At 43.7% G+C, this 12333-nt stretch overlaps 1 long non-coding RNA gene and 1 gene segment (V, D, J or C); one reads left to right on the top strand and one right to left on the bottom strand.

Annotated features, from left to right (window-relative positions):
* The first annotated feature begins 177 nt into the window (after positions 1-177).
* LOC103795023 (T cell receptor beta variable 2-like) lies at positions 178-1117 on the top strand. The segment is given in 3 exon segments: positions 178-240; positions 405-483; positions 574-1117. Coding segments are annotated over 3 exon segments (684 nt in total).
* Positions 1118-5680: 4563 nt separating this feature from the next.
* Positions 5681-10500, bottom strand: LOC144578431 (uncharacterized). The gene is made up of 2 exons (XR_013524197.1): positions 10233-10500; positions 5681-7833 (listed from the first exon to the last, which is right to left on the bottom strand). It is a non-coding gene; the product is annotated as an uncharacterized LOC144578431 (long non-coding RNA).
* Positions 10501-12333: the final 1833 nt, after the last annotated feature.

The following is a 12333-nucleotide window of genomic DNA, read 5'->3' as shown; positions in this document are numbered from 1 at the left end:
CTTTAATCCTAATGCCAAGTTTTCTTGGCATCCATTATCGGCTGTAGAGTCTGTTTTACCTGCATTGTTGCTCACAGCAGGTAATAAGAGAAGAAGACCTCCTGGAATTTCTGAGCCGGACTTTGTGCTCAGGGTTACCTTTGCTGAGCCCCATATTTTCCAACATTGCTCCTAGTAATGGCCCTCAGTCCTGCACACACCATCAGACCCCAGGGGCTGAGCAGGGCCCTCTATTGTCAGGTTTCTGCACCAATGCAAAGGCTCCCTCCTCCCTCCTATAGAGGGTGCTCCAGGGGTGGTGGGTGTTGCCACAGACACCGGTAACTCTGCCAGACCTTGCCTGTGGGATCGTGGGAGCTCAAAATACCCCTCCTTTCTTCCACATGACCAGATGTCTGAGCTAGGAGGGGCCTCATTCCTGCTGTGATCCTGCCATGGATACCTGGCTCCTATGCTGGGCAATTTTTAGTCTCTTGAAAGCAGGTCGATCTTTAGGACTCTAGGGAATTCTTACTTTGAACTTACCTAAGACAGCTCTAAACCATTCTCTTAATCTTCTTTCTTTTCCTACAGGATACACAGAACCTGAAGTCACCCAGACTCCCAGCCATCAGGTCACATGGATGGGACAGGAAGTGATCTTGTGGTGTGTCCCCATCCCTAACCACTTAAACTTCTTTTGGTACAGACAAATTTTGGGGAAGAAAGTCGAGTTTCTGGTTTACTTCTATAATGATAACATCTCAGAGAAGTCAGAAATATTCGATGATCGATTCTCAGTTAAAAGGCCTGATGGATCAAATTTTACTCTGAAGATTCAGTCCACAAAGCTGGAGGACTCAGCCACGTACTTCTGTGCCAGCAGCGAGCCACAGCCTTGCAAAGACACCTCTAGCCTGTACACAAACCCTCACAGACCTGCCTCCCTCCCAGCCGCCAGCACCCACTTCCTGCCTAATAAAGGAAGTCTCTGGTTGGGTTTGTTCTTGCAGCCATCTCCAAATAGACAGATATCTGAAATTAAATTACCAAAGATATCTTGGGCAGGAATGGGTAGATACTGCAGGATTTGCAGAAGTTTTACAGATACTACAGGGTGTGACTGTGGGCTCTGAATGTGGGCAAATTGTCACCACCAAGTAACCTACGTCTTCTCGTTATTCCCTTTTTGCCATTGTTATCAGTATTTTTTTGTTGTTAGTTGTTTAGGAAAACATATTTTAACTCATAGGATGGTAAGTTGATTACTGAGCCGGAGTTCAGATATTTCCATGAGAATATAGAGGGTCCCCATGGAAATTTTCAGGAGAAGGGGCTCGGGACGCTGGCCTCAATATCAATGAGTCTTGCTCAGCATGTGGTCAATGGCAGAACCATCTGATGACCCTGTCAACCTGGTGTGATGCATTTGGGCTAATGATCCTAGCTCACAAAATAGCAAGTTAAGAGAGCAGCAGACATGGAGCTTAAGATTGGGACCACATTTCACACCATTTCAAGGTCAACAGAGTTCTAGACAAGCATGAGAGTCTCCTGAATTAAGCCAGGCAGTGCAGGAGCAGAATTCAGCTGCAAAAGTCAAGAGGCATCTAGAGGCAGAGGCAGGAATGAATTTATCACTTACAACTTAACATGAGGCAGCCAGATTAACTTCTTGAGCTTCATTTAAGTTTGCAGTGTTACTGAAGAGTTGGAGCAGGGAAGGTGGAGGGAAGACTTCAAAAGAATAACAATGGATTCCTCATAATATGCCAGGATAAGCTCAAGCAATGCATGGTAGAAAAAAGATGTGAGCAGATCGTGTTGTTTATAAACACCTGGATTCATTTATTCACTTATTTTTATGCCAGCGCCACTGCTATGAAGTCTTAAAGGATGACTGATTGACCAACATGTGTTCCCATACAACTTTGCCTTGGACAAAAAGGACTCTAGCTTATTGCTCAAAACGTCCTGTATTTGTACAGATTGCAGCTGACCACCACCTTGAAGACCTGACTACTTGGATTTAACGGAAGTAATGTGAGAGGGGGCTGCATCAGATGTCTCTATCATCACCTCATACTCTCTGGTGGAAATGATTCCACTTTTGATTCCAGCCACGGCTATGATGAACAGTTCCATGCAGACATTGACCTACCCCATAGTTACTGCACCTCACCTTCAATGTGGTCATGTGTTCCCAAAGTACCCTGTTGCTGAAGCGTGGGACACATTGGTGGCCTGCATGGCCAAAAGTGTGAGGGAATGGATGTCCTCTGGGGCAATCCTCAACCACTGGAGAATGCGAAGTAGTGGATAAGGGCATTGGCATTAGTCTTGGGCCTCCTAGAAGGGCCTAGTTTGATAGCCAGTCACCTTTGTATAAGGACAGAGCAATTAATATATATTTTTTTGTATTTTATCTGCTTTTTGTTTCTCTGATTCAGTATGGATATTTTTATCTGACCTATCTTCCAGTTTATCTAGTCTTTTCAGCTGTATTTTTTCTTTTGAGATAGAGTCTGGCACTGTCTGTCGCCTGAGGTGGAGTGCAGTGGCGTGATTTCAGCTTAGTGCAACCTCTGCGTCCCGGGTTCACATGATTCTCCTGCCACAGCCCCCCAAGTAGGTGGGATTACAGATGCACACCACCACACTCAGCTAATTTTTTGTATTGTTAGTAGAGATGGGGTTTCACTATGTTGGCCTTGAACTATGTTGATCTTGAACTCACGATCCACCAGCCTCGGCCTCCCCAAGTGCTGGGATTACAGGTGTGAGCCACTGTGCCCAGCCCTATTCCTCCTTTAATCATACCTATTGAATTCTAAATTTTAGGAATTTTTACTATTTCAGTTCTGGACTTTCCACTTACAGCTCGCTACAGTTTCTAGTTGTCTGCTAACGCTCTATGTTTTGCAGTTTATTTTGTTGACTGCATTAACCTCCGTCGTTTTAAAGCTAGCTTTTGACAACTTTAACATCTGAATCTGCTTGGGTCTATTTCTTTTGTCTGTTTTCTCTTTTCGGTTTCTGGGCATGTAATTTTGTTTTCTCACACAACTAGTAATTTATTCGAATGCTGGATGTTGTATATAAAAACTATAGAGAAAATTGGAGGCTCTGAATGATATCATCTTCCCCAAATGATTCACTTTTGCTTTTGCTGGGAATTGCAGCAGGGGCAGGTCACCTGAATTGAGTTGATGACTGAGCTGGATCGATCTCAGCCATTTAAGTTCCAACTAGATGTCTGAAATTTAACAGCTTAATCAAAGTGTAAATTACATAATATAATATTTGCCCATTGCAGGTATGTAATTCAATGAATTTTGATAGATTTGTGGAGTTGTAGAGCAATCACTGTGATCCAGCTCTAAAACATTTTATCCTCCCCACCTAGAAAGTTCCTACATGCTCATTTTCAGTCGGTTCCTGCTCCTATCCCCAGCACCAAGGCCTGGGCTCTTTGCCAGGGTCCTCTGCTATTCAGTAGTCACTGAATGTAAAAGTTCTCCAGACCACAAAGGTGGTGGATGCTCCTCAAAGCCTGCTGCACTCTCAGTCTTCCCTTTTTTATTTTCAGCTCCTTAGCCAACGATATAAAATTGGCAAGTGACTGAGGGAAAAGCAGTCTGTTAGGTCTCTCCTTTCTCATTGAGATCCCAGTCCCTTCAGTTCTTACTGCCTCAGTAGCTCCAAGTGCCTCCAAACATGTATCTTTTATATTTTGCTAAGTTTTTCTAGTTGTTTTTAGTGGGACTATTGTTCTGGAGAAACCAATCTATTAACTCTGAAAGCCAGTTTTACATTTATTAAAGGTGAGGTTCAATTTTGTATGTTTGTATTTTAGGTAGAAGCCTCTTTTTTTCTTTTTTAAAATTATACTTTAAGTTCTGAGGTACATGCGCAGAACGTGCAGGTTTGTTACACAGGTATACACGTGCCATGGTGGTTTGCTGCATCCATCACCCCACCATCTACATTAGGTATTTCTCCTAATGCCATCCCTCCCCAATCCCCCCCACTCCCTGCTATTCCTCCCCTAGCCCCCCACCCACCACCTGACAGGCCCCAGTGTGTAATGTTCTCCTCCCTGTTTCCATGTGTTCTCATTGTTCAACACCCATTTATGAGTGAGAACATGTGGTGTTTGTGTCAGTTTGCTGAGAATGATGGTTTCTAGCTTTATCCATGTCCCTGCAAAGGACATGAAGCCTCTTGAAGAGAGGAAGAAGTGAATTCCTCTGCCTTCCCATGCATGTCTCTCTTTCTTTCTTTTTTTTAAATTGCATTTTAGGTTTTGGGGTACATGTGCAGAACATGCAAGATAGTTGCATAGGTACACACGTGGCAGTGTGTTTTGCTGCCTTCCTCCCCTTCACCCACATTTGGCATTTCTCCCCATGCTATCCCTCCCCAGCTCCCCCGCCCCCCGCTGTCCCTCCCCTATTCCCCCCAATAGATCCCAGTGTGTAGTGCTCCCTTCCCTGTGTCCATGTGTTCTCATTGTTCATCACCTGCCTATGAGTGAGAATATGCAGTATTTCATTTTCTGTTCTTGTGTCAGTTTGCTGAGAATGATGTTCTTCAGATTCATCACCTTCCCTACAAAGGACACGAACTCATCATTTTTGATTGCTGCATAATATTCCATGGTGTATATGTGCCACATTTTCCCAGTCCAGTCTATCATTGATGGGCATTTGGGTTAATTCCAGGTCTTTGCTATTGTAAACAGTGCTGCAATGAACATTCGTGTGCATGTGTCCTTATAGTAGAACAATTTATAGTCCTTCGGATATATACTCAGTAATGGGATTGCTGGGTCAAATGGAATTTCTATTTCTAGGTCCTTGAGGAATCACCACACTGTCTTCCACAATGGTTGAACTAATTTACACTCCCACCAACAGTGTAGAAGTGTTCCTATTTCTCCACATCCTCTCCAGCATCTGTTGTCTCCAGATTTTTTAATGATTGTCATTCTAACTGGAGTGAGATGGTATCTCAATGTGGTTTTGATTTGTATCTCTCTAATGACCAGTGATGATGAGCATTTTTTCATATGTTTGTTGGCCTCATGTATGTCTTTCTGAAAAGTGTCTGTTTATATCCTTTGCCCATTTTTAAATGGGCTTGTTTGTTTTTTTCTTGTAAATCTGTTTGAGTTCTTTGTAAATTCTGGATATCAGCCCTTTGTCAGATGGGTAAACTGCAAATTTTTTTCCCCATTCTGTTGGTTGCCGATTCACTCTAATGACTGTTTCTTTTGCCGTGCAGAAGCTGTGGAGTTTCATTAGGTCCCATTTGTCTATTTTGGCTTTTGTTGCCAATGCTTTTGGTGTTTTGGTCATGAAGTCTTTGCATGTCTCTCTTTCTAAGACCTCTACTGCCCTGCTGCCTTTGCTCCTCCATAGGACTAGTCTTGACATGTTTGACCTTTCGGCCACAAGGAGGAGCTGTGACTCTACTGAGATGAAGAGAACTCAGGAAGGACAGAATGCTCTGAATGGGAGACGGTTACAAGAAATATCGGATTTATTTACAACAGGAGAAAATGCGGTTTGTAGATGCTGTGTTAATGCTGAAATGTGAGGGGTTACATACAGACTATTCATTTCGCCTTGCTGTGCAGGTGTTTCTGTCCTAGCAGAGAGCTTAGACTGCCAGATTTGTTGCATGTGATGCTGCATGGGATGAGAGAGGCAGAGAGTTTGAGCTGGGAAGGAGGAGAGCTCACAATCAGATGCACATGGAAGACCCCTTCCTGAGAGGAATAAGCGAGGGTCTGGATGCTGGGCCTCTGCTCCAACTCAGTCCTGCCATGAAATGACTTCTTGGGACCAGGGTAGTGAGCCTGACAAATCAGGGCTTCCACGAGAGATCTTGCCAAGAGAGTAATTACCAGGGGAAATCTGCTCATCAGACCAAAGAATACCTGACTCTAAATGATGAAGGAACTGAGCTAGAATGTTTTTTTTTTTTTTTTTTTTTTTCTTTTTCCTCTTCTGGATGGTCCTCTGAGTTCTTGGAGCAAGTGCTTCCAAGGATAGAAAACCCCTCTTCTGTGTCTGAGCAAATGGTTCTATCAAAATAGCATCATGAGACTCCCTTCCAGTTTCCATCTTCAACATCTATCCCTGCCTACCAAGACCCATGGGAGCTAGACTTGTCCAGATGTCAAAAGATGATGCCAAAACACTTGGAGACAGAAAAGAAGGTGGCGTGGACTGACCTCAAGGATACGCATCTGATACAGACTCTTCATTTTCTTTTCACTGTGGGCTCCTGTTTTGTCTTTTTAAAAAGCATTTGGAATTTCTCTTACTTCTTGGAATTCCAAAAATACAGCAAAGTTACATTTTATGTAGGCTTTAGTTATTCGGCAGGAGGGATCTTCAGAATATCTACCCACTCTACTCTACATATTCTAGCATGCTGCCTGGAAGTGAAAGTTTAGCCAAACAGTTTAACAGGAAAACCGTTAGCCATCCTGTGAAGGTTAATTTTGCAGTTTATCTTAGAATGGAACAAAATAGTGTACTGAATATTTCTGTATGCTGGAATCTAAATTTCTTAACTTTCTGTAGTATGAACCATTTTCAAATCTACTGAAAGTCATAAAACCAGACTACGTGAAACACACATTTCTATGCTCGGTATGAAATATTTAGGTGACTAAAGTAAGAGTTGGAGAGTCAGGGTCCCCCTGGACTTTTCAAACTCCCACCTTCACAAAAAAAGTCTACAGCTTCTCGGTAACAAAAATAAGACGACATATAATCCTTTTTATTGTTAATAAATAATATCTGTGCTTCATGGCATTGCATTTAATTTGTGTTAATTGTTGCTAACAAATGACTATAGATTAAGCATTTGTAATTTATATAATAATAGAAATAATACATGTAAATATTTTAAGTGTACAAGTGAGATTTTAATAGCTAAACAGGCAAATAACACGAACTGATGCTTGGCAAAGTTGAAGGACTCATGTCCTATAACAGGGTGTCTTATCTGGCTTTGGTTTGAATTTCATTTGGAAAACTGGTAGCTGCTGTTTGACCTGCAGGATATGATCCCATGAGCTGATGATATGCATGTTGACTTTTGTATTTTTGTCAGCATGAAAGAATTTTTTTTTTAAATCAGGGTCAGAGTCTCCAGTAACTAGCAGCCAGCTGGGAAGAATGGAAGTGAAGCCATGGCCTTTGTCCCCCTGCAGACCTGGAAACCCAGTTTTGAGCATCAGAGAAGAGACAGACAGAATCAGATGAAATGAAATCTTCATTAGACTCTGCTCAGGAAACTAAATTTGACATAATTGGGCGCAAGAGATTGTTCACCCATTCTATTCCACCAGAGGACACAGCACAGCTTTCCCACGAGTTCTCGGGGAGCTGCAGGAAGGAGACCGCTCTGCCAGGTATAGTTGTATTTTCATGAGAAGTGTAAAAGGAAGAGGCAGACATGGAGATTTTGATTCTAGAAGGGGGTGGAAGATTTTGCTTATAAACATATCAACACAGTTGCCTTTCCTGCTAAGATCCAAACTTTGGGGAATTTCCCAAATATAAGATGGGATGTAAATTTTGGGCTGCCAGAAATGTGACCCATGTTCAAATACACATCCTGATATTCAGCTCCATGTGTTCTGCAGCCTTCTGCCTCGTTCCCTTTGCCCCTACAACTCTCCACCTTCTTGTGGATTAAGTTGTCTTCATGATAAAATTATGATGTTTTCTTCCCTCATTGGCCTTCCTGTTGGAAGCCTGGTCTTCCCAGGGATCCCAGCCTCTGTACTCTCTCCTTTCCACAGCTGATTCCCCTTCTCCTGCACAGTGGGCCCTGTCAGAAAAGAAGACATGAGTCATCAATTTATTTGTTCCTTTCTATCCTTTGGGCAATTCTTGATGGACAATAAAACACTTTTGCTTTCCAAGTCTCCCGTAAAAAATGAAACGAACAACCAGAACTAACACCGCCTCATGTGTGGCAAGTTTCTTTCTATCAGTTTCATTCCAGTGCCTCTCCCAGAGCCTGTCCGTCTGATTTGTTAAAAACACTTGCATAAGATAGTGAGATACATATTTATTTAAAGCCTACTCTATAAGAATGGTGACATCTTTATATAGTTATCATCATCACTTGTATGTAGCCTCTTGTCATTTCACTATCTTCCCTCCATCCCTTTCTTTCCTTCTTGGAAAAGCTTCCCATATCAGCTGCGTGGTGCAATGAGGTAGTTACTGAATAAGACTCACATCTAGGGGGGTACCTGGTTATGTTCACAGAATTGCCCGTTGTTTCATAGATGAGGAAATGGGATGCTTTATGAAAAGTATTTAAACGTAAATACTAACTATGTTTTTGGCCTCCGTGTAGCATGTATTTCATATTCTGAGTCTACAGGTGTGAATGACTTTCGGCTCCTATTGGATTATAAGCATCACGAGACTGAGAATATTGTTTACTCATGCTTTGCACTAAGTAGCCATTCAATGACTGCAAATAAATAAAGCATGCTTGAGGTTCCAAGAAGGATGGTGGTCATTTTTCTTTTGTTTAGTGCCTCATCCATCCCTACTGCAAGTTCTGTGTTTAGCAAATCACAAATGAACCATCAGAGTCTGTCTTTGGAGGGATTTCACCAATAGATGACAATATTACCAAGGTTGCATGTGCATGTGTGTGTGTGTGTGTGTGTGTGTGAAGTGCCTTTCTGGCAGTGCTGGTCCCTGGTTTTCCTCCTGGCAGTTACTGACCTGGGGCCACTGACAGAGGCACTGAGGTCTGAGTGCTGGGCCTTGCTGACCAGAGCAGGAGGAGCGGTGGCCCTGCTACCCCCCCTGAGGCTGGAGTGGATGATGGCTGGCAGAGGAGGGGAGCACCATTGGCAAGAATAAAGGGGACGGTGGTCCTCAACAGGGGGCAGTTCAGCAATGCAAAGGCATTTTTCGTTGTCACATGGAAATCAGGTAGATAGTGCCCAAGGATGCCGCTAAGCATCCTACCTGCACAGGACAGCCCCCCCGCAACCCCACAACAAACGATTGCCCGATCCAGCATGGCAGCAGTGCCCAAGTTGAGACACCCTGGAATAAGCTTGGCTGTCAACTTTGGGAGGAGGATTATCTGCGGACAGCTCAAGGGCAGTACCATCACCTACTTTTGTTTTCCCCGACTGCCATGTTGTTTACCTTCATTGCCGTTCGTTCTCAGCACACGGTGACTTCATATTGTCTAGCAGCCTCCTGCTTCCTCATAGATCTGCCCCTTGGACAGATAAGAGCATCACAGGGAGCAGGGCTGCAGATCACTCCCAACAATGACCCTTCAACAGCGTTTGCTGTGAACTAGCATCACAATCATGTGAGTTAAGTGGCACTGGCTGGTATTCAGGTGAAATCCCAAACCACTGACCACTGATCAGACCTTCAAGTGAGCAAAGATTCAAGAGAGCAAAACAATGTCCTGCATTATTGGGAAGGGGAAGCAAAAGATCCAAAGAATAAAACCAGCCTGACTCTGAGAGAAGGGTCTGAAAGGAAGATAAAGGGAGGAGGTGGTCAGATCCCGGGTAAGGAGTTGGGAGGGAGGAAGCTGCTAGGGCAGGAATGACTGTCAGAGACACATCCTGGAGGCCACAAGTCCACCTTCTTAACTATTCCCAAAAATTCCAAACACTCCTATAAGGAGCAAGTGCAGGGCATGGAAAGGAGGAGCCATGCTAGAGGAGACCCTGAGAATAGAGGAAGGATTACAGGCTGTGACCTCACTGGCACAGTCCTCTCAGTGGCAGTGGAAACCACAGCCTAGTCTTCTCACCACTGCAGACCTGAATCCTGTCCTGGGCCTTGCCTGCTCTGCCTGACTCTGCCATGGGCCGCAGGCTCCTCTGCTGTGTGGCCCTCTGCCTCCTGAGAGCAGGTGAGTGCTGGGCCCAGGTGACATGATCCTGTTGGAGTCCCTAAGCCTTTTCACCATGACGGTAGCAGGCTACCTCCTGGGATTCGCCTGAATTCTGCTTCTTTCCTTTGCAGGTCCCTCGGACTCAGCCGTTTCCCAGACTCCAAAGTATCTGGTCACACAGATGGGAAAGAAGGGGTCCCTTAAATGTGAACAGAATCTGGGCCATGATGCTATGTATTGGTATAAGCAGGACTCTAAGAAACTTCTGAAGATAATGTTTATCTACAATAATAAGGAGCGCATTTTAAATGAAACAGTTCCAAATCGCTTCTCACCTGAGTCTCCAGACAAAGCTCATTTAAATCTTCACATCGAGTCCCTGGAGCTTGGTGACTCTGCTCTGTATTTCTGTGCCAGCAGTTAAGACACAGCCCTGCAGAGTCACTGCATCCCTGTGCACAAACCTCCCGGCTCAGCCAGGAAGCTGTGGGGCAGTGTGTGCACCTGCACCCAAGGCTCCAGTCTCCATTCCCTGACGGCCTCTGATGGAGTTTCAGTCTGTAGTGCAGCCTGCCAGTGCACCCAGTGGAGAAGTCCTCTGTCGTATGCACAGCGAAGTCTCAGAATTATCAGCTAGAGCAGCGCTTCACAACAAAGCCACAAACATTAAATTAAAGCATTAGGGCGCCACAAACAAAACAGGAGCCTGCCCCATGCGCTGAAGATCTTAACTGATGGAGGAAGCCATTTCTTGACTTTCTGTACTGCATACATTGGTACATATTTTATACAACATTATAATAAAAAACACAATGTTGCTAAAAATGATAGATGAGCACAAGCATAAAGGAGAAGGGAAGGCAAATATTCCTAAGATCAAGAGACAGTTCTGTTGCTCAGTAAGTACTCTGTTTAAAAGAGAAATATTTTCAGAAGCATGAAATTCCATGGCAATAGGTAAACTGGACAGTGCTGGGGAGAAGTCGATGGAAACGGGCTTGTGCACTCCTTCTCTTCAAAAGGAGGGTGACAGCAAGAATCCCTCTCAATTCTGATGAATGTCATCTTAAATTCTCCTCAAGAGCAGGCAACAGCGAGATGACAGGGATATTGGGAGACATGGAAAGGACTTTGAACACAAATCTCTAAGCAGTGATGAGCCATTGGTCCTCTTCCAAGTGAAACAACGTGATGAAACTGATATTTTGGTACAGTAACATTGGTTGTAATATGGATCAGAAAGAATATAGATTTTTGGGTGGCATGAATGATTAGGAGACTTCTAAATATTCTACATGAAAGATTAGAAAGGGTTTATGTGAAGCATTGTGGATGACATAGCCTGAGGCTCTGGATTATGTTATCTCCCGAAAATAGTTTTGGTTTTGTTTTGTTTTGTTTTTTTCTGGGAGGGTTGAATGTAGGACTTCCTAGGGTCTATTTCAGCTTTGCCCTCCCTCTGACAGAGCCACAGCATGTGGTCCTCATTGCTAGCGCATGGCCTTTCCAGGCCTTTCCAGGGTCTTAGTGGGAATCACAGTGTACCCACCATGACTTTCCACTGTCACTGGGTCTGAATGCCAATGCTTTCCGGCCCTGGGTAACTTCTGCCTTCCCTGCCCATGTCTTCGACCTTCTAGAATTTGTTCTCTGCTGGGCCTTCTGGAGTCCAACCCTCTGCATACACAACTTAGGACCTGGCCCAGAAAAACAAAAAGGATTTCTTAGACAATTACAATTGTCATCACGAAAAGGTAATACTGATGTAATACATCAATAAATAGATGGTAACAGTCACGTAGAAAGCATGAATCATTTAATTTTTGTGTCTATTTGTGTTCATTTGCATCTTCAAATGTTCTAGCATGGAAAGTCAATATTGGCATAACAGTACATTTTGAGAAAATTGATGCCATGCCAATAACTCAATGGTCACAAAGCATAAATAGCTTATGCAGTGGAGTAGAAATGACCCATAGGAAGTCATCCAGCTGGTTCCTAGTTGGAAAATTCTCCACAGAACTGACCTGATGTGGTTTCTGACATTTTAGAAATGGCAGGGCTTTGGAGGCCATTTCATTTCAGTTCCGTTGACTTAATATATGAGGAAATATGGCATCACATGTATGAAGAGATTGAACACTGACATACTGATTACATTTCTTAAACTTCCTGTGAGATGCATTTTATTCTCTAGTTGTTGTCTGGATGTTTAATTTCCCTACTCAGATAGAATTCTGGGGATGAAAGTGTTGTGATTTTTTCTGTCTCCTAGCTATTGCTCAGGGAGTATTGTTGAACAAGTCAGACTGGTCCATAAGCTCCAGAGGGCTGGGATACTGTCTGTTATGCTTATTACTAGGGGTCCAGACATAGACAGTTTCTTTTCCTTTCCTTTACTTGTTCTTCACTGGGCGGGTGGAGGGGCGGTTTCTT

The sequence above is a fragment of the Callithrix jacchus genome, chromosome 11 (assembly GCF_049354715.1).
Source record: "Callithrix jacchus isolate 240 chromosome 11, calJac240_pri, whole genome shotgun sequence".
Taxonomy (NCBI): domain Eukaryota; kingdom Metazoa; phylum Chordata; class Mammalia; order Primates; family Cebidae; genus Callithrix; species Callithrix jacchus.
This window is presented reverse-complemented; position numbering and strand designations above follow the sequence as displayed.